Here is a 22,498-nt window from a genome sequence, read left to right on the forward strand (position 1 = left end):
GCCTAGACTGGCTTCTTTCACGTAGCAATATGCATTTAAGCTTTCCCCATGTGACTTGATGGCTTATTTATTTTCATTGCTGTATAATATCCCATTGTATGAATGTACCACAATTTGTTTATCCATTTACCTAATGAAGGACGTTTTGGTTGCTTCTAAGTTTTCACAGTTATGACTAAAGCTACTATAAGCATCTATATGAAGATTTTTGTTTGAAGATAAGTTTTCAACTAATTTGGGTAAATACCAAGGAGCACTATTGCTGGATTGTATAAAAGTATGTTTGGTTTTGTAAGAAACTGAAAAACTGTCTTCTGAAGTGTCTGGACCACTTCATCAACTGGTTTTGACTCCTGAACCACTTTCATTTAGATGAGTCTAATTTTTCCAGGAAATACTTCGGAAATACACTAACTATTAATAACCTGAAACCCTTTTCTCACTGCCCTCTTACGTGGGACTTAAACATGAAATGCCGGCACCTTCATTCTTCTTTCTGTAGTCTTCCTGCTGGTCTCTGTTCTTGCTAGAGCTAAACCATCCTAGCAGGAAACTTCCTCTTTTCCCTCTCCCTCCCTTTTGCTTCTCATCACTGCCCTTTCCCCAACAAAAGTTAAAGGGGAAAATGGGCTAGAGCAGGGTTGGCAGGGGAGATCCCACACCCATTTTCCCATAGAAGAGCTATTGCATGTTCTCCAGGATTTTTGTTTTCCTTTAAAATGCTTTAAATTGACACTGCTGAAAGGTACATGGTGCTCTCTGCCCCACAGCTCTGGGGATGGCATGCCTTGTTCCTTACTGGTTTGTCTCGAGTCAGTAAATAAGATTCTGCCCATACAACTAAGTGCATTTGGGGCATTAACTGAACAGCTTTGCTACACATGGCTGGTAAGAACATGTATTGGCCTGAGGAAGATACATTAGGGGCCCTAAAATCTGGCAGTGGACCAAGAGAGAGTCAAATGCATCACCCCCGTGTGCTTCTTCCCTCTTAGGGCTCCCGAGTCTCATTGGAAGCCCATGACTATAAAACACCTGGAGTAGGTTTTGTGACTTGTCAGTCTTGTTACTTTATAAATAGACTTCATGTTGTGTAACCTGAATGTTTTGGGTTAATACAAAGAGCCAGACAAGACAGGCACAGGCTGATGACCTGGAGAATAGAGGGAAGAGCTGACAGGAAAGAGAGCATTCGAGGTAAATGAGGGCAGGTTGGATCGCCATGGTCCCTCTGTGACCATTTTCAAGGCCCTAATGAGTGGCTCTGTCTGCTCCTGTGACTACCAGCTTGTTCCATTTCCCCTGAGTTTTGGGTACATCTGCCCATATACAGTTGGAAACTAAATGACCTGCAGTTGAAGGGACTTTCTCTGTCGGGGCTCAGAATTTCTCAACAGAGTGCACTATCAATATCTTAAGCAAGACAAGGTTCTGTGCATTACAGAAATCAGAACCTTAGCATCCCTGGCCCCACCATTAAGTACCAGTAGCACCCCCTAGTCCTTGTGATGGTCAGAAAGCACCTCCCTCTACAGGTTCTCAGATGCTCCCTAAGGGGCATCTGCTACCAGCAGTAAGAACCCCCTGGGCTAGCGGGTGGTCTGGTCAAGGTCTCCCAGTGAAAGGGAGTGAATCTGAGCACCACCCTCTCCACTCCTCCTCTTCAGCACCTGGAGCCTGCACTTGTTGCCCAGGCCTTTCTCCCCTACTCGCTTCTTCTCCCTCCTCCTGCCCCTTGCTTCTGGGGCCCAAGGAGGAGAACTTAGAGATTCTGCCAGTTTGCAGTGTGATGTGGGTTGAGAAATGTGGAGTTACAAGAAGTAAGTGTATTTACTCCTTAACTCTTGAAAACCTGTAGTTCTGGGGATTTGTTTCCTCCTTGATTGAACTTGCTTCTTAATCAGCCACCCTTATCGACTCAAGTGAGCGTGCCTAAGGGGTGTCCTGTGGCCAGCCCCCAAGGTGGACGGTGGGGATCAGCAATGGAACAGCGTTGTCCCCTTCCCCCATCTCCTACTTCCAGGCTGATGCCGCATTGATCTGAGATTCTGCCGAGTCACACTGGTATTTATGTTGGCCCAAACCCAAAGCCTCACAATGCCTTCTGCAGGGTGGTTCCGGGGTGTCCAGGGTGTCGTGCACCAGGGGGCAGGGATGAGTTTGTCATCACCAAGCTATTCACATGGAAGAAATGGGACAGAGTTCAAGGATTGCTTATTTTTACCTCCTCCCTGCTCATACCCTACTTTCAAGCCACTTGTGTGAATGATGCCCACACATGGCCTTGACTGAGCTGAGGGGATAGACCTGGTTTGATTTCAGTCACCAAGAGTCTAACTTTGCTGGCCCGAGTTGCACACCAGCAGAACCACTGCTTACCTGGGCCCAGAGGATGGCAATTCTGAGATGTCACAGGCCAGGGAAGTTGAGATGGGGCCGATGGGCCTTCACAGATAGGGAGGGACTTATAACATCCCCATGGATCCTTCCAGAGGTGGTGTTTGGTTCCTATACTTCTTGTCAGCCAGGTGCCCTCTGCTCAGCTGGTTCACAATGCAGAGGGCCCGGGGCCCTATGGATATAGCTATGGCATCTGCCACTTTATCCCCAGGCTTGTCCCTAGCCCACCACCCCCATCCCCTTCTTTCTCCCTCCTGGACTCTGGGAAAATCAAGTGTCACCCTTTCCAGAGACACCTCAAGGCCTCACGTCACAATGCCAGTCAGCTGGAACAGGTTTTCAGAGTACCTCAGCTTGGCACGGCTTCTCTGCAACCTCAGAACTCGGCCCTGGTAGAGCCTGTTGGTGATTCAGCAGCTGGGGAACTCCAGCCAGCCTGAGAGGGCTCGGCGATACTCGCCCTGTTGCCTTGCGATTCCAGGAATTTGGATGGGGGCCCTCAGCCAGCCAGTGTGTGAGCAGGTCTGGGGAAGAGGAAGGTTGACTCAGTACCCAGCCCCTGGTCTCAGTCTTTGATAAGGCTTTAACTCTTCAGAAGAGACAGTTGCTTCCTCCTGGCACAAATGGGTGTGGCATAGATCTGCACAGGTGGGAGCAAGCACAGGTCCTTCCTCACCTCTAGCCAGGTGCGTGCTGCATCCTAGTTAACATTGTTAGCTAAAGATGTTTACCTGTCTGCTATTTGCTTCGCTTTATGAGAGAGGGTTCTCTTGGACCACCAGATCAGTGGGCAGCCTTATCCTATAAGGCTTTGAAGTGGGTAACATGTTGGGGAGAATACAGGAAGATGTCTGTGTGGCAGTGTGGGGTGTTACATCACAGTGGCCTGGCCTTAGAAACAAAAATGTCTCAACAGGAAGCACCTGGCTCCTCCTCCAAGGGTCTCTGTGCTTTTTTTAATTTAGTTGTTTATTTTTTGCATGCTTTTCCAGATGTTGGGAAAAGCATTTCACCTCCTTTTGCAGCTATGTTACTTCTCTGTTAACATAGCTGCAAAGGGTTATGTAACAACTATGTTACTTCTATGGTGTCGGTTCTGGGCACTTGTTAGGGCATTGACTCTAAAGAGTTCAAAGCATTTTCCAATATTCTCATTTGTCTCTTGAAGCTGGGAAAGATAGTAACCGGCTCTCCTAAATCAGTAATGGTAGGAAATGAGGTCTGGGCTGAGAGAAGGAGGGGCAGGAGGTACTGGTCCATGTGAGTGACCTGATCTTACACCCAGCCCAGTGCTGGTGGGTGTTAGGAAATGCAGGCAGAGAGCCCTGCCTGCCAGAGTGGTCGGGGGCATCATGGAGGACTTGGGGATCGAGTTGGACCTGGAAGGCTGGGTAGAAATGACATCAGGCAGTGAGGAGGCTTTTCTACTCAGAAGAGAAGGAATTAAGTGTTGTAAGAGACCTGTACTAGGTAGACACATTTGGGTGGAAGAAAGGGCTGAAACAGGGAGCATCAGAGATACAGGAACACCACTGAGTGTGTTTGCTTTGATCATCTGGATTGTAAACTCCTTGGGGCAAGTCTTGCCTTTGCTTGAAGAGCCCCGGGACAGACACAGCGTTCACCATGAACATTCACGGTGAGCGTTTACTCTCTCTGTCTTAGCCTCCCTGGGAGGCTAAGCCAGGCCTCTTTGGGGTCACTGGATGGAAGTCTTTGTGTTCTCATAAAAGTTTCAGGAAAAGCCAACTTTTAAGTTAAGGGTGGAAAATAAAATATTTCAGGGGTCATCTCATCGGGTGACCGAACAACTCAGGATCAACTTGACAGGCCTCTTCAGCAGACTTAACTCCCGGCTTTGGATAAGGATGACAGTTCCTTCATTCCTCATGGATTTTTCAATATTCTAGTGGGACTATTTAATATCATTGTTAACAGAAATAGAAAATAGAAAAACACAGATTTAACTTACCACCCAACTGAACAATGCTACAGCCATTTATAATAGAGTTCAATGGTTTTTGAGAATTGGAAGGATTCTTTCTCATAGGAAGGGACTTTTCATTCATTGCTCTCTGCCCAGCACCTAGAACAATGTCCCACTAATGGTGCAGCAGGTGCTTAGTGAGCACTTGTTGAATGGATGAATGTCAGGATTCAAGTGCTCTGTGCAGCAAACCACCATGGCAAACGTCTACCTATGTAACAAACCTGCACATCCTGCACATGTACCCCTGACCTGAAAATAAAAGGTGGCTGTAATCCCCGCACTTTGGGAGGTCGAGGCAGGCAGATCACTTAAGGTCAGGAGTTCAAGACCAGCCTGGCCAACATGGTGAAACCTTGTCTCTACCAGGAATATAAAAAATTAGCCGGGTGTGGTGGCGCACACCTGTATCCTAGCTACTCAGGAGGCTGAGGCAGGAGAATTGCTTGAACCTGGGAGGTGGAGGTTGCAGTGAGCTGAGATCATGCCACTGCAGTCCAGCCTGGGCAACAGAGTGAGACTCCATCTCAAAAATAAATAAATAAATAAATGTTAGAAATAAAAATTCAAGTGCTCCCCATCTCCACTGAAATCAGAGTAAGAACCAAGACCTAGAGCTGTGGCAGCAGGGATCTAGAATAGAAGAAAGGAATTCCCGAGTCTGCAGGTTTTCCTATTCCCCATCTGCACACCCTCAGTACTCACTACCCAGCCCCTAGTCCAAGTCTTTGATAAGACTTTAACTCTGTTTTCAAGCTGGTGACCTCTTAGAGAAATTCAGTTCAACATACATGTATTAAAGTCCTATGTAGGTGCATTCGGCAGGTGTAAGGATAGAGATGATTTAGCCACAGCTCCTGACCACGCTAGAGAGGAGAAACAGATAAGATGTAAAAACTTCTGAACTGCAAGGCAGAATAAAGTAAGGATTCCTCTGAGGAAGAAATTATTATTTCTGACATTTGAGCAAGGCTTTGAGAGGCCAATTTGATTCCCATGGGTAGAGGATGGGATATGCCGACTTGAGAGATCAGTATGATATGAATGAAAACTGTCAATAGGCTAGGTACAGTGACTCACACCTGTAATCCCAGCACTTTGGGAGGCCAAAGCAAGTGAATCATGAGGTCAGGAGTTCAAGGCCAGCCTGGCCAATATGGTGAAACCCCGTCTCTACAGATGCGTGCCTGTAGTCCCAGCTACTCGGGAGGCTGAGGCAGGAGAATCACTTCAACCCGGGAGGCAGAGGTTGCAGTGAGCCGAGATCATGCCACTGCACTCCAGCCTGGGAGACAGAGCGAAACTGTGTCTCAAAGAAAAAAAAAAAAAACTGTCAAATGTAGCAGCTACCATTTGTTGCATGTTTATTGTGTGTCATTCAATATACCACATTTTTCTCATGTGTCCCTTGTTTAATCTCTGAACAACCCTGTGTAGGAGTTAGATATCTTTATCTGCTTTTACAGTGAAGGAAACTGAGGCTCAGGCAGCTAAACTAAAGTCAGCAGCCGTAAGAAGTTGGGTGAGGATCCTAGTAGCATGAGCCCAAGGCACCAAGCTGGGAGTGCCAATTTTTGTGCAGGGAAAAGGGGCAGTCCTGGGCTGCTGGGGTCAGTGGACCTGACAGGAGGGAATGGGCGGAGTTTAGGTGGAAAGGAGGTCTAGGACCAGGTTATGCATGCTAAATCTCCACTCAGCACTTGGGGCTGGGTTCTGTCTCTGTGCTGGGTTCTGTGAGTGGTAGGGAGCCCATGGAGAGCTTAGAGGAAAGGAGTGATTTCATTCAGCAAGGTCAGTCTAGTAGTAGGAGCAAAGATTTTTTTTTAAGCTGTTGGCAAGAAAACCGGCCGGGCGCGGTGGCTCAAGCCTGTAATCCCAGCACTTTGGGAGGCCGAGACGGGCGGATCACGAAGTCAGGAGATCGAGACCATCCTGGCTAATACGGTGAAACCCCGTCTCTCCTAAAAAATACAAAAAACTAGCCAGGCGAGGTGGTGGGCGCCTGTAGTCCCAGCTACTTGGGAGGCTGAGGCAGGAGAATGGCATAAACCCAGGGGGTGGAGCTTGCAGTGAGCTGAGATCCGGCCACTGCATTCTAGCCTGGGCGACAGAGTGAGACTCCGTCTCAAAAAAAAAAAAAGAAAACCACTCTAACAACTATTGTGATAGTGCAGGGAGAGATGATAGGGCCTGAATTGGGGCAGTAACAGCAGGGATGTGGGAGGATGGAGAGGCTGGACTGTGTGGAGGCTGGGTGTGTAGGAGGGCTTGGCTTGGATACTGGGCGAAGGAGACGGAAGGACTGACAATGACTGCCTAGTTATCAGTCCCGCCCAGAACCAAGGAAGAGATGGAGGACGTGAGTTTAATTTTGAACGCGTGATCTGGGGTACAGGCCTTGGGGAGAGTGGTGGAGATTAGAGGTAGTGTTTGGGCATGGAAGCAGGGGAAGCATCTATGGGATTATAGGGTCAGTCCAGTGCCTCGGTGGGCTGTAGTGATAACTTCAACAGCCTACACTTGTCTGCCTTTGTTGGAGTGTGGAGGATTCCATTTTCTCTGGTAGTTGCTGTCCCATGTGACTTGGACATTTTAAGGAAAAGTCACAGGTCTCAGATTTCTCTTTTTTTACTTAATTTGCTCACAGTAGGTGGGTGCTCAATAAATATTTGATTAGTTAACATAAGTAAATAACAATTTTGTTTTTGAGTGGGAGTCTCGCTCTGTCACCCAGGCTGGAGTGCAGTGGTGCAATCTTGGCTCACTGCAACCTCCGCCTCCCAGGTTCAAACAATTCTCCTGCCTCTGCCTCCCAAGTAGCTGAGATTACAGATACCCACCACCGCCACACCCGGCTGATTTTTGTATTTTTAGTAGAGTCCGGGTTTTGCCATGTTGACTATTTAAACCCTCAAAAGGCATAAAGGGCATGCTATGTCAAGATCAGTCCATGGAACATCAGTAGCCTGCAGCTGAGTGACCCCGGGGCCTCAAATAAAACCCTTTGTTGAAGTTGCCTTAGTGACTTCCAAAGGGAGGAGGGTCATGACCACCTCCTCGTCATCCTGAACTTCCTGGAGGTTATGATGAAACAGGAGCAACATGAAGCGCCATCAACTGCTGTGTTCAGTGGGTGCTCACGTGACTTCTGGACCTCATGTGCTCTATTTCATTTTGTTTCACTTAATCCTTGCAAGTCCCATGAAGAGCTGTTATCCTTGTTTTATGGATGAGCACACCAAGCCTCAGCAAGGGTACATAATACAGACAAGGTCTCACAGTGAAGGAGTGGCAGAGCCAGGATTTGCACCCAGGCCTGATGGCAAAGCCCCTTTCTGCTGTGCTGTGACAGGCTAGAAAGTGGTAGGGGGTTGTGGTGCAGGCAGCCGTTTGCCCATCTCTGTTGCCTCCCTGATCCTGAAGGTTCATTCTGAATACTGTGTGTTTTGCTATTGTCAGATATGTTTAGATGGATATGGAAAATTCCTATGAGCTTTCAGGTAATGGTGGATCATTTCCTGTGATATCATAGTCATGAAGTATTTCCTGAGATTTATCAAGTTGGAACTTGCTGCTGTCCCATGGAGATGCCACATGGCTGCTTTTGGCCTTAATGTCCTAATCAGTTTGTGGATAGTCCATGATACGCTCATCCTACCAGCCTTGCTTATAGTCCTCCTCTGCAAGGCCTTCCCTTTTTCCTTCTTAATCAGTTCTTACCCTGAAGCCAGCATCCTCACCTGGCTGTCAACCTCTTGGATTTAAAAATATTGATGAAATCATACAATTTAGTGATTTTTGCTATGCAGTTAAAATCCTGTCATCCTTGCAAATAAAATTTAAATGTTGAGATATAATTCATACAGGAAGATGCCATGAACCTGTACTGACTGGCCCTGGGTTCTGTGTGGCCCATTTCTTTATATGTTTGTGCCCACACGGGAGCCTCTGCAGACCTCTCCCTGAGCAGCGGGATTCCCACCCTCTATGTACCACTGACTACTTCCTGTTCCTTAGGACCTGCCAGGTCTAAGAATGGTAGGGGAGGAAGGGGAAAACCTGCTGCCCTCTGAATACCTACACTCCCTTCTGCCCTGCCCTCTAGCACAATTCCTATCCTCTGGCCCTGAGCGTGTTCTTCATCCAAAGACTTTTCCTCACCACCTCTTCTGAATCCAGAGCATCCTTCATCCAAAAGGACCTGCTGCAACCTCTTCATCCTCCCACATCCCCCCGAAAACAAAAACTCACCCTTCGCCCCTTCATGCAGGAAGTCTGGCTGAGAGGATCCCAAGCAGGTGAAAGGCAGAGCTCTTGATATTCTAGAGGGAGCAACTGATCCATGCCGTGGAGTAGGTAGGGGCCTGAAAGCAAACACCAGCCCCAGCAGAGGCCAGAGCAGGACATGGTCCACTCTGCTGAGGTGGCCAGGGGCCAGAGGATACTCCTCCCAGCTCCAGGCACTATGGCTGAGTGTCCACAGAAGAGGTGGTCACCAGGCTGATGGGCGGTTGAGGATGAAGGGTGTCCAACGCTTGGACAGCCTGGGTATCTGTGCAGAATTGCTAGTCCCATGACTGAGTGAGGGGTTGGAGTAGGGGTGTCCTGCTCTGGGGCCCAGGGGAGAGGGGTGTCCAGCCTCTCTCAAGAGCATTTCCCATTGACACATCACCACATAGGTTTCGGGATGGCTTCCCTTCTGGGGACTCATGAGCTAAATAGGTGAGGCTCCTTTTTACCTTGTTTCTGTTGGGAATATTTACCTGAGTACCAAACAGCTGAACTATAAGCATAGCAACACTTGTCCTTCCTAAGGGCAGACCAGGTTCCCACTCTGTTCTGGGGGGCATGGGATCAGCCTTTCATAAGGGTTTTCTTCCGTTGCATGTGGTTTTCCCCTTGACACCACCCCCTTCTTTTCTTTTTTCTTTTTGAAGTCCACAGTCTTGGGATTCCCCTCTTTGGAGCTATTTAAACAGAAATAGGATGCCAGCAGGAGTGGCCTAGAAGGGATTCCTAGAAGCCTTCCTGTCCCGAGGGCCTGTGGCAGGCAAGGGCCAGCTTTGAAACTTAGGCAGGAGGAGCCTGTGGCTGTGGGCCACCAGGCCTGTGCACTGCGTGTCTCCCTGAGCCACTGCATGTCGCCACGGTCCCTGTGGCTATCCTTTCCCCATCCTTCCTTTGTTTGGGATGACCCTTGGAGCCTGCCAAGGTCATGTGTTTCTGGAAGGCCCCCAGTCAGCCCGGCTTTCTAAGCACAGTTGTGTGGCCAGAGAGCTGGGCAGCTGGTGAGCCTGGATCCTCATACCTTTGCCCCTCAGTAGACCTTGTTCATGGCAGGGAGATTGGAGGCAGTGGGAGAATCCCCAAGAGGCAATGCATGGCTCTCAGGGAGAGAGAGATCAAGGCTCAGCCACTGGCCCCGCAGAGTCTGTTGTTTGGACTCATTTGGGGTTTGTGACTGCTGAATACACACCTGTGTCACAACTGGCTATGGTCAGAAGGACTGTGGTGTGGTCTGGTAATTAGACACTATCTTGTGCATGGGAGTTGGACACATTTAAGTTTGAATGTGGCTGCAGGAACTTGGGCAAATTTCTCAACCTCTCTAAGCTTCGGTTTCTTCATCTCTATGATTGGGCATTTCTACCAGCTGGACCAGAAGGTTGGGAGGCACCTATGTCATGAGTTGTTATGAGGACTAAGTAAGAGAACACATGCAGAACCTTATTAGCACTGGGCCTGGGACTAGGTCCAGTGCATATCCACCTGCACAGTGAGAGACCTGAGCCCTGTCCTCCTGCTCCAGGGTCCTCTTAGGCTCACCATGTAATGAAGACGAAGCAGAGGCCTTGCCGCTCATCACAGGGCCTCAGCTGATGCTGGGCATGGATCAAGATTGCAGAGTGAAGCTCAGGGCACCAAGAAGTTGTTTTCCATGGGAGCGTGAGGGTATAGAAAGGACCTATTCTTCTTGTGTTGCTCAAATTATGAATTAAAAGCCAGTGTCTTTCATCTGTGGAACATCGTGGTTTTGCAAACTTTAATTCATTCCCAAAACACCTCTGTGAGTTTGGCAGCTGCGAGCTCACAGGTGAGGAACAGAAGGTGAAGTAACTTGCCCCAAGGCTGGGGAGCAGGCCCCCATCGCACACCCTCATCTTCCTGGAGCAGTGGTGCTCATCAGTGCCTTGTCCTGGATTCAGCTGCACAGTGTTTGCTTTCTTGTCTGGGTTTTGCTTAAGCAGAGGCTAACATGGAGCCCAGGAACCATGCTGACTGGTTTCGCCCTGACCGACAGGATATGGAGCAGGAACAGGGCGTGAAAATAATTCATTAGTTCAGGGGCAATTTGTGACAGGCAAGTCACGCTTCCCCTCAGAGTATGCAAAGCATCCCCAGTGTCATTCTTGGACACTATTATGGGTCACTGGCTGACTTTAGCCGAGGGTAGTTTGTGGCAGTGCCAGCGAAGTCAGAACGTGACTGTTCCCCAGCTTCAAGTGGGCAACCGCTGACTTTTCCCGGCTTGGATGGGGATGCCTTGTTTTAACACTGGCGTGTGGGTGACAGAGGGGACTTGGGAGCCTTGCTTCCAAAATTAGCATCTATTGGAGAGCAAGAAAGAATTGCACAGGGAAGACATGCATGATTTTACTGATTTTCTCTCCCTGTCCCCCTGCCCTGCTTCCAACTCCAACCCAAACATCTGGCTTAGGATTCTGTAAAAGTCTTTGGGAGGTCCATGACAGACCTCCTGTAAAAGCAGCCTGAAGTTCTTACGTTTCTCATTTCAGAGGTTGAAAGAACATTGGGAGCATGATGGCTTTATCTATTCCAAGTGCTTTTTTTTTTTCTTTGAGAGACAAGATTTATGTGTCTACACCCTAAGTGAAAAGGGGCAAGAAACCCTCACAGCCTGCAGAGTAGGGGGCTGCATCCATCCTGCAACAGACAGAACTTTGTTTGTTTCCTGTGCTGACTTGATTCATCTGCCTTCTGGGCTAAACTGTCAGAGGCCCAGCCCCTCGGCATGGCAACCATGGTATTTTTTTGCATTTCAGTTTTGGGAAGTCATTCTAATGTGGCTCATGCTGGTTGCATAACTCAGAAGAGTTCCTTCTTCATTGGAAGGTTGCTGCTGTTTCCAGAAATCTCAAGTACTGTAATCTGAAGGCACATAAAGGTCATCTATTGGCAAGGCTGGCTTTATGGGCATGCAACCTGTGTAGGTCACACAGGACCCCATGCTCACAAGGGCCCTGAGCTTGAGGTTTAACACTCTGCAGTTGCAGTCTTAAAAATCTTGTAGTTTTATCTTTGAATTTGTGTCTTGTAGGTGAAGTCCAGTGGGACAATACAGTATGCATTGGGGGCTTAGAGCCTTGGTTCCCATGGTCCTGCCTATTACTATCTCCCTGCCTCCCCTAGGTTTTCTTGCTCCTTGCCATGCTCTGTCCCTGGCGGGGCCTGGACACAAAAAGGGTTGGGGGTAAGTGCATGGCATCTCAGGGTACAGCATGGTGGCAGCTGTCCCCATTCTGGACTGGCAGCTCCATGGCATCTTCAGTGGGCAACTAGAGAGAGGTGAGCTGCTTGACTCCCCCTGATCCAGGTACCTAGTACATCCTGGCAGGGAGGAGGCAATATCCTTAAGGGGTCATCCATCCATCTTGGGTTGGGACAGCAAGTTCCTGGAAAGAAGAGATACCTGACTAGACCCCTCAACCCCCAGCTGGGTCACAGCACATTGGTCCAGCTGCCAGCTGGAAGGAAACCCCAGAGGCAGTGGATCCTTTGCTCCCTTACACACTCTGTCCCTGGGGTGCACCTGTGAGGGGCTGCACTCAACCTGTGGGTATCCTCATACCCAAAGGACAACAATGACGTAAATAGCAAACAAACATGATGACATGAACAACAGGGTGAAGGTACTTAATGTCACTGAAATGTACAATTAAAACGGTTAAAATGGTAAATTTTATGTTATGTGTATTTTCCCACCATAAAAATATATATATATATATATATATATATATGGCGTTAAGAAAAAACAAAAGCCAAAACCACCCTGACAGATGGAGATACTGGGAAGAAGTGGAAGGCTCTCCATTTCAGTGCTTTTCATGGGCACTTTCTTCCTGCTTTTTCGACAAGGGGCCCCATATGCTAATTTTGCACTGATATCCACAAATTATGTAGCCGAGCCTGTCTACCGGCCCCTCTGTAAAACCACTGAGCATTTGCCTGTCAAACGGTCTGCCCTCTAAGCGTCTGAGGACATCATTTGCCTAGCAGACTCTGACCTTTTCCCTCTTCTCCTCCACCCAACAGGTATTGTGTTGGCCGCGTGCCAGGCCTTGGAGAACAGCACGTCCCTCCTGAGTGGTGAGTGCAGCTGCCGTGGGTGTGTGGATGGTGTGTGGGAAGGGAGCGGGCCTGCTGCTGTGTGGAACCCCAAGAGCTCCCTCCCTGGCCTCCTGCCCACCAAGCACACGCCTATCCCAGAGGCCTCTCTGCTCACTCCTCAGGGGCGAGGTGGCACTCACTGGAAGGCCTTAACTGCAGGCCCAAGTGGGGGCTGCTTCTGGCCCCCTCAGGGGCCTCCCCTCCCTGTCTCTCTTCAGCTGTTCAAACAATTCCTGTGGGCAAGTGTGCAAAACAGGGCCTGCAGGACCCCAGACCGGGGCCAGCCATGTTTTCCCCACTCTCGTAATAGTCCAGCTGAAGTAGAACCCAGATTTCTGAACCCCCATCTGCTTCTGCCTGGTGACCTTTGTTTAGTTATTTTCGGTTTACATTTAATACTTGCAGTAAAAAAAAAAATCAGTATATATATATATATATATATATTTTAAAGATCCCAAATCAAAATAGTGGAGAGCTTGGGACATGTACGAGGCAAACCACCGGTGGCCGGTGGTCACAGCACTGCAGGGGAGAAACCTCTGTTTGATTTGCATGTTGCTTTTGCTCTTTCTCCATGTGTATTAATATTTTTATGCAATTAGTCCTGGTGAGGAAAAAATGTGGATTCCTGCTTTTTAAGCTCAAATGTTGGGACTGTGCATTGTTCCATGTTGTTTGAAAGTCTTGAAATCTCTTCCCTTAAAATGTCATGCTGTCCCATTAAAGTGAACATGTGTGATTTAAGGAAACATTCCCCACTGGATATTTATGGTGCCTCTAGTTTCTTAAGTTATGATGTTACCTATTCATGCCTAGAAGCTTTTTCCTCCTTTTGGATTCTTTCCTCAGAATGCATCTCCGGAAACAGGAATAAGTACAGATTTATGACCCTTGGTACAAACTGCCAGATAGCTTTCCGAGTGAACGGTGCTGATTTTTCCAGCAGTGTGTGAGTGTGCCAGTCCCACGACTCCCTAGTTAGCATGGAGTGTGTTTCACTAACTTCTGCTCCCATCTGTTACTGCACTAACCCCCTGCTGTGTCTCCATAGTTATTTCAGGGAGGTTCCAGTGGGAGGGGCGGGTTTCTTATCTATTCATAAATTCTGTAGCCAACTACACTGTGTCCCTGGTACCTTGCTGTTCTCTTCCAGCCCTTTCCCTCCAAACCCACTGGAGGTGACACTGCCAGTCCCACTGGGTACCACTGCTGCCGCAGCCCCACCAGCCCCCCTTGCTACTGTTATCCTTGATGCGCTTGGACTCTTAAGGTGCTTAAGCCACTTGCTGGTCCATGATGACACAGGAGAAAATGCTTCTCCCACTCTGTGTCATGCTTTGTTGGGGCTGGAGGTAGAAGGGTGTGAGTGTGTCCACCCCAAAGCAGTGCTTCTGGAGTCCAGGGTCTACTAGGGTTTCCATAAAGCAGTACTTTCACTTTTTAATTACCTCCCATCCACAAAGGACTCAGATATGAACACATAGGGAGGAAGAAGAGGATAGCTTAGTAACTCCATGCCATTCTCAGAATTGCCCCAACCCCCTTTCTAGAATGCACTTGCCCCAAGCTTCACCTTCTGTCCCTCCTACAGATAGACCTCCCCAAACACTAGAAAGTACTGGTACTCCAGCAACACTTACACACTGGGTATCATTTGAGAGAACCTGGACACTGAGCCAGTTGGGGGTTACCACTCATTTGATACTTGTCACTATTATCTCCAGGCATCTCCATGGGCTGAGAAGCCTCCTGTGTTTTCCTCACCCTCCCTGCTCTCTTCTAAGTCAAATTGGGTGGAACTGAGGTCTAAAGGCCTTGAGATTAAGCCAGAAGGGGGTGATGGAGTCCTGTGCCCCAGGCCTCTCTCCCTAGTTTCCCACCTCTCTGGTGGAGCCTTCCTCCCGCTCCTCCTGATTCTCACCCTAAGACCTGGTAGGCCAAGAGCCAGGTGCTCTATTGAGTCAGGTGACAAGTTGCAATGATGGCGAGTGCTGACGCTGCCATGCATAGAGAAGGGGGTCCCCTTGGTTATTTGACACCCGCCTCCAAGTCTCCATCCATTCAGACAGACAAGAAAAGCCTAAGGGATGTTGCCCTTGAGCCTGTTCTCCAGGAGCCTGTTATGTGTATTTCCCCACCAGGAGCTATGGCTCCTGCCTAGGCCTTTTGGGGTTCCCCAGGCCTTGCTGGGCAGATGTGGGCAGACCTGATACATTTGTCCAGAGTGGGACTATTCTTTTTGCAGTCATGAACAACCTCTGTTCCATCTTTTCTTCCTGAACTTCTTTCTGTGAGAACATCTCTGAGGTTTACTTCCCTTCATTGTGATGTGTGGTCAGAAAACAGCAGGTGAACCCCTGCTGTGTTGCATATTACCCTGTAAGTGGCTCGATGCCACTCTGGGGCCTGAGGTGGTCTGTGACAGCAGAGGCAGTGCCACACCTTCTAAAGTCCAGCGAGCCTCAAGCTCCCCGGGTTGGCTGGCAGTCTGCAGAGAAGGGAAGTGGCTGCCCGTCTGCCCTCTCTGTTGCTCTCTGTTTGATGGGTCACTGAGCTACAGAACTTGTGCCCCAGAGCCTTAGAGATTTAATGAAATTACTCTTTCCAGAGTTATTTACTCTTGGCCCTGCCCAGTGAGACCCAGACGTGAATCCAGAGAGGGCTGGGCCAGGAGAAAAGTCCAAGTGGTGATGACTGTGTTATAGTCACACCTCCAAAGGCTGGGGCTTTATGACTAGATCAGGCTTATGCTTAACTTTCTTTCCTTTAGGGTGACCTTCCTGTCTCCTAGAGGACTGCTCAGGCCCTGGTAGGCCTTCCCACCCCATCCCACCCCCTCTCTTGTCACTGCACAGGGCTGAGATCCTGTGGTGGGCACAGCTCAAACTGGGGACCAACTCCCACCAGCCACACTCGCTGCCCGTCATTGTAGCAAGTGTGTGTGTATGTGTACTCATGACTAATAAGTAAAACTCCCTGTTAACATTGTATTAGAGAAATCTTCATCCACAGAAGAGAGAGTGAAATCAGTTCCTGTATACCCATCACCCAGCTTTGACAATTAGCATCATTCTGTCATTTTTCTTTGATCTATTCTCCCGATCTTTCCAATTTTTCCCTTTGCTGGGGTATTTTAAAGCAAAGCCGACTTCACTTGTAACACTTCAATATGTATACCTAACAGATAAAGGCTTTTAAAATGTCACTGCAATTCCATTACTGCACCAGCAAAGGCAATGATGATTCCTTTTTGTTAGATGCTCAGATATGGAAGGTAGATGATGCTGTATTTAATTTTGTACTACTTCGTTTTAAATGCGTTTACTTTCATGTTTTTGTATCTTGCATTCTACTTATATTTCTTTTCAGGTGAACACTGTTTTCATAAAACGTATTCCTGTCTCTGCTGGGTGACTTTCACATCTGAATGCCCCTAACTCCCAATGCTCTGGATGCTGGTGGGCTCCTTTACTCAGTCCCAGAATCAATCCAGAAACAAACCACCCAGAAAAATGTAGATGGTGTGAAACGATCCCCACCAGTTAGGTGTGAAAATGGGTAATTTTAGAGCAAAAGCTATAAGGACTTTGCCCATGATGTAAATTGGCAGGCCTTCTCACTCTAAGAGTTGACGAGAATGAGAAATAACAATGGATGTAAGATAGGTTTTGATACATTCCTGAGTGACAGCACTAGAGCATAGGGCAACAGGAATACTCAGGGTGAAGCCCTCACGCTTTAATGGAACATTACGGAGAGAAAACTGTCAACTCCGTGTGCTAATCAAAGGTGTCAACATGGGGCTTTCTTGTGCATTTTTTTTTTCTTTTCTTTTTAGAAATGAAATCTTGCTATGTTGCCCAGACTGATCTCAAATTCCTGGGCTCCAGCAGTCCTCCCACTTTGGCCTCCCAATGTGCTGGGATTATAGGCATGAGCCACCACGCCTGGCCTGTATTGTGCATTTTGGAAAAAAAAAAAAAAGTTCTGTATTCTTATTACTTGACCATTGCTCTTGGCCTTTCTTCTGGACATTTCATTGGTTTCTTCCTTTCTCTAAGATCCCCAAATATGGAGGGAAGATGATGCCAGAGTTACAGGAAACTGGCATTGTCATTAATAAATGCTTCTCAGACAATTTGAGTGGGACAGCAGAGGGATGTGGTGCCTGAGGCTGGAGGTGAGAAATCATGGGTTTTGGGTCATTTGGTCTCAGTTTTTTCTGAGTTTTCTGAGCTGTGTTTTTTGTTTGTTTGTTTGTTTGTTTGTTTTTAGCTTTTTTTGCCCAGTCGCTGGGCCAGTTAGTTTTCTGGTTCCGGTTTGGATTTGTTTCCTCATCTATTGGACTTGAATCAAAAGTGGCCTGTGAGATTTTTCACATGACGACACACTGATGGATTGGTAGAGAAGACTTGGAGAGCCAGGGTGGGGAGGGCTATAAGGCTGACTGCAGGTTTTTAGGAAGTACTGCATTGATCCATTGGTGATGCCAATTGTCACAGGCCCAAGGTAGGGAAGTGGTAGTGTCACTGACACATATTTGATTTTCTTGGAACCAGACGCTTTTTTACATTCAGGTTCAAAGATTCTAGTTGCTGGAACTATACAAAGGAGCAGGCTTTCTCCGCCTTCCCCTCAAGGAGCCTTCCATGCAGGTGAGAAAAGACAGCATGGGAACCCATGGCGGAATGTGTCACAATGATATGGGCAACCTTGGCTGACTGCTTAATGCATGATTTAGAAAATAGTTGCCATGTGAGTGAAATCAATAGTATGGCTGGGGACAGAGTATTTTTACCAGGTTGGTTGTCAATTTGTAAAGCATGCAGAGAAACATTAGCTGGAGGCAGGACAAGGGTGGCAGCACCTATAGCTTAGAACACCTGCCACACCCTCTCCAGGAAGGAGTTATGACCTATCTTCAAAAGACACCTTTAAATGTCCCTTAAGAGGGACAGAATGCACCCTGGTTAAGAAGTCGTTGGGTGGCTACTTGCTTAACCCTGAGAAATGTTGCACAGTTCCCAGGCTGCCCATCTGGTTCTCAAATTTTCATGAGACTCACTCTAATGACCAAGGGGGTGTGGTGAGGACATTACTCAGGCGCCTGGGAGCCAGCCCCCAGGCTTCCATCTGCTATCTTTCTTGCATGAGCTGGGTACTCAGGGCGGCACTTTAAACCTCCGAACTTCTGGTCCTTCCTCTGGCCTGTGTCTAGGGACACCCACCTGGAATCAAGGCATGTTTGAAGGCGTGCTTAATTTAGTGTCTGGGAGACTTCTGAGAGGTGAGGATGAAAGAACATAGAAATTTACAGTGCGGTTATTCATGGGGAATGTCACCATTAGCAGTTGGCTTACGGAGATGGTGATCAGATCTCAGTGGTGACCCTGGGCTTAAATACGTTGAGGTGGCAAGTTTGAGCTGGGGTTGCACAGGGGGAAGGCAGATGAGATTATAGGGAAAAGCCTTTGAAGGCTTTACTTGTTTGGAAAACAGGTAGAACGTGTGTCAGCCAGCAAGCAAGCGATCTGGTTATTGCTCATCTCGCCTAACAAAAGCTTTTCAGAACTGCGAACTGCTTCCCCGTTCCATTGTCTAGAGTTTTCCCACGTGGAGCTGAAGTCATTCTAAAATTAGAAGGCTCATGTGTTCTACCCAGGTACTACATTGCTCACCTGCTCCAAATATGTGTCTATAACACAAGACACTTGGTATGTCTTAGTTTGGGGATAAAACCACATATACCTATTTGTGCTTACTTTAAAGAATGCTTAGAAGAGCGTTAGGAGGGAATGAGAGATTCTTCCTTCCCTCTCCAAGATTTATCTTTGTCGCCCACATTCTCATTTCACCTTCTCATTTCACCTTCTACTTTTTGCAAAGAAAATTGTGCTGGGTCAGTGCCTTTTGAGCAAAGGTTGCTCAGGGTAGTAGACAGAACACAGGATATGCAATTCAGAATCGTAATTCTGACTCACTGGCTGCAACACCTTAATAGAGCTCTTAAATTTTCTTGAACCTCAGTTCTGCCATCAATAAAATGAAGGAGTGGAATGAAGTCAATGTCTTTTCAAACTGAGTTACAGAATCACTTTACGGATTATAACCAATATTTTTAAAAGTGGAACCGAATAGTTTAGAATAGAGAATTTTAGAGTACATTACATGTAGGAAGGACAGGTACCGTTTCATGACTCTTGTTTTATTTATTAATAGATTCATATATTGGCATTCTGCCTCACTTTACTTGCATGAATTACATCCATATCGCTTCTATAATTTCCAGATTTGATTTATTCATAAATAAGAGCTTAGACACTTGCAGAGTAAGTACCACAAATCTTTCTAGACCTATAACATTCCCCCCTTCATCTCCCTAGTTTTTTTGTTTGTTTGTTTGTTTGTTTGTTTTTGAGATGGAGTATCACTCTTGTCACCCAGGCTGGAGTGCAATGGCACAATCTTGGCTCACCGCAACCTCTGCCTCCCAGGTTCAAGTGATTCTTCTGCCTCAGCCTCCCCAGTAGCTGGCATTGCAGGCACCCGCCACCATGCCCAGCTAATTTTTGTATTTTTAGAGGAGACAGGGTTTTGCCGTGTAGGCCAGACTGCTCTCAAACTCCTGACCTCAAATGATCCACCCACCTCAGCGTCCCAAATTGCTGGGTTTACAGGCGTGAGCCACCGCCCCCGGCCCTCCTAGTCTTTTATAGTTGTCTTATCCACCCATAACTTGACAGCAGTTCATCTTCATTTTTCCAAAACTCTCTACTTATAGAAACAACAGCTCTTTTCTTATGCACAGATATTTCATTAATTTACATAATATGTAATTAACTTACATAAGTACAATAATGAATACAGCTGACATAAACAGGTTTGGCAACAAATGCAAATGGCCTCTTGGTAAATATATAGCCTAACTGTTGAAAACAGAAATAGGCTGATAAACTAGAGTAACCAACTGAGCTTTTGCATGCTGAGGGCATTGGTGCAGATGCTTTAGCAAAGAAATGGAGAGTATGGGGTTGGGCAAGTCAGGGGCTTGATTTAAGCAGAGCTCAGTTAATAGAGCATCTACCATCTTCGAAAGAGGCAAGGCAAATGACAAAACTAATGGATGTGGATATGGACATAGCCGCCTGAGAAATAGCTTAACATTAATAGTGAACTGAATTCCTTAGTATTAGTAAGTGAAAACTTAAAGATTGTATATGCCCTGTGATCCAACTATTGCACTTAGGGATCTGTTTTACAGAACAATCAGATGTTAGGTTATTATCCAGTAGAGTGAAAAGTAGCCAATGTTAACAAGAGGGAAATAGTTATGGAACAGGTAGACAGACAGGCTACTATATAGCCCTTTAAAATCATGTTGATGAGGAATGTTTAAAGATTGAGAAAATGCACATGATATATACATAGAAAAAGTAGTATATAAAATTGGATGATGTAACTCAAATTTATAAACTACACACAGAGATGCAAAAATACAGGGCATATAGTTGTTCATATTAATGATCTCTGGTTAATGAGACTATACATGAATTTCATTTGCCTTGTGCTTTCCTGTTTTTCCAGTGTCTAAAAAGAAAGAAAAGGCAGTGGCCGCCCTGCAGGTCTGTTGGTCAGTGTGCACTGAGTGCAGCTACCTCGGCCTTGCAGTCCAGTGACTGCAGCTGTCTCCGAGGCTCAGGCAGTACAGCTGTTTCTAGAGCATGGGGAAACAGTGGTGCCCTGCATGAGGGACACCCATTTTTGTAGCTTGGCTCCCAGGCCTCATTCCTCTGCACAGCAGCCCTCACAGGACCTTTGCTGTCTGGATGAGTTGGCCCCCACATTTGCCACTTGGCCTCAGAAATCTGGGAATGTTCATCCAAACTCTTCTTCAGTGCCTGTGACTCCTAAATATTGATCCACTTTGCAGAAATTTCAAGTACTGAACACTTCTAGGTTTCAACAGAGAGGTTGGGCCTTTCTGGGCACCCAGGTCTATGGTCAGTCTCTCAAATGCGAAGACTCTGAAACCAGACAGTCCAAGTTCAAATTCCACCTCTGCCACTTACTAGCTGTGAGACCTCAGGCAAGATACTTAACCTCTCTGTGCCTGGCTTCCTTATCTGTAGAATGGGAATAATAATAGTACCTATCATAGGGTTGATGTGACAATTAAGAGTTGACTATAAAGCATTTGCAACTGTTCATATACCCGGCAGCTACTCTAAATGTTAGCTGTTGCTACTGTTATTACTACCCTTACTATCATTACTGGTGATGCAGATAGTGTGAAGCAAAGCTCTACCTTTATGGTTACTTTTTGCCACCTGGAGGTAAGTCCTACTGTATGGTCTTACATTTCAGTGTGCATAACAGTCATCCTGCTGACTCTGTTGAAATGCAGATTCCTAGGCCCTTACAACATGTGATCCAGAAATCTGCATTTTTAGTCATCAACCACATTTTGTTAGAGTTCGATGGGAAGATGAGACTGAATGTTCTGTCCTTATAGGCTGAGATGCTCTCACCAGAAGGTGACAGCGCTTCCCCGTCCCCCAAGTTCTTGCTTTACCTCAGCCAGGCAGTGCTGGTCGCTGGGAGTCTGTGAAATGTGTGTGACCCAGGACTGACTTTCTAGTATTCACCCAGGACTTTGGTAAAGAAAAGCCAAAAACCTCAGAACTTGGGCCACCTCAAACCTCAAACCTCAAACATCTTCTCTCTCATTGGCCTTACTGTGATGAAATGATGAACACGGTGGCTTTCTGGTAAACATCAGCTCTGTTTTCTGGCTGTGCAAACCTAAACTCCTGGCTTCTGAGTTTGGAGATTGACCTGGAGCATCTGGTTATTTACTGATGAAGAGACCTGCAGCTATTTTAATCCAGCGAGGCTCAGATGTCCCCACAAGCAGGCTCTCCCACCGTTTGCTTTATGGATTTTTTCAGAATCTCCCTTCCTCGTTTCCTATCTTGAAAGTTATGGCCCAATTACCTTATCAGAATGTGTAATGGAAAGTGATTTCACACATCTGGCCTTTTTATCACCAGGCTGCATTGACTAAAATGTTTCTTAAATACCAAAACACAGGAGAAAATGGATTAAATGAAGTAGAATGGAGGGCCTCAGTTCTATTCACAATGTAGCCTGGGGCTCAAAAAGGGAAAGTTTTTTTTTTTTTTTCCTTCCTAGTTGTCACTTAGCAGCTTCAGGAGGAATCCCTCTTTTTGGGTCTTTTTTCATTTTGACTTTTAGGGGCTTGGATTTAATGAACATCTCTCCCTGCCGTGCACAGTAGGTCCAGAAAGGTATTTTTAAGATCTTGAAAGTGAAACATGTCAGGCATTGCTATGAAATCTGCCACAAATGAATCTTCCTGGTGTTCTTACGTATGAAAAATAGAAATATAATTAATCACCTAACAGTCCATGGGAGCCTCTATAAAGCTCAGTTTCTAGTAGGCTTTCTACCTGATATCCTGTTAAATAAACAGCCCAGCACAGTGAAAGGCTCTAGAAACCTAGATGCACACCTGAACAAATGATAACCAGATTGCAGTTGCCATTGTGGGCAGTTTCTCAAGGTTTGAGCCCTTGATCAATGCTTCCCAACCTTTTTCAGAATAAAGATCCATTTTTAACATCAAAACTGTGTGAGACCCCACAGAGAGTAGTTGTGCTTTTACTATTAACCTAAATTATA

At 46.9% G+C, this 22,498-nt stretch overlaps 1 protein-coding gene across 6 annotated transcripts in view; it reads left to right on the top strand.

Annotated features, from left to right (window-relative positions):
* The window catches only part of TGFA (transforming growth factor, alpha), a 109,239-nt gene that overhangs the window by 27,227 nt on the left and 59,514 nt on the right, over positions 1–22,498 (top strand). For all 6 annotated transcript variants that reach the window (XM_011945228.1, XM_011945226.1, XM_011945229.1 and 3 more), the window contains exon 2: positions 12,722–12,775. In XM_011945228.1, coding sequence (XP_011800618.1) covers positions 12,722–12,775 — 54 coding nt within the window. The remainder of the gene's footprint in view (positions 1–12,721; positions 12,776–22,498) is intronic.

This window comes from Colobus angolensis, unplaced genomic scaffold (genome assembly GCF_000951035.1).
Source record: "Colobus angolensis palliatus isolate OR3802 unplaced genomic scaffold, Cang.pa_1.0 Scaffold24, whole genome shotgun sequence".
NCBI classification, from domain to species: Eukaryota; Metazoa; Chordata; class Mammalia; order Primates; family Cercopithecidae; genus Colobus; species Colobus angolensis.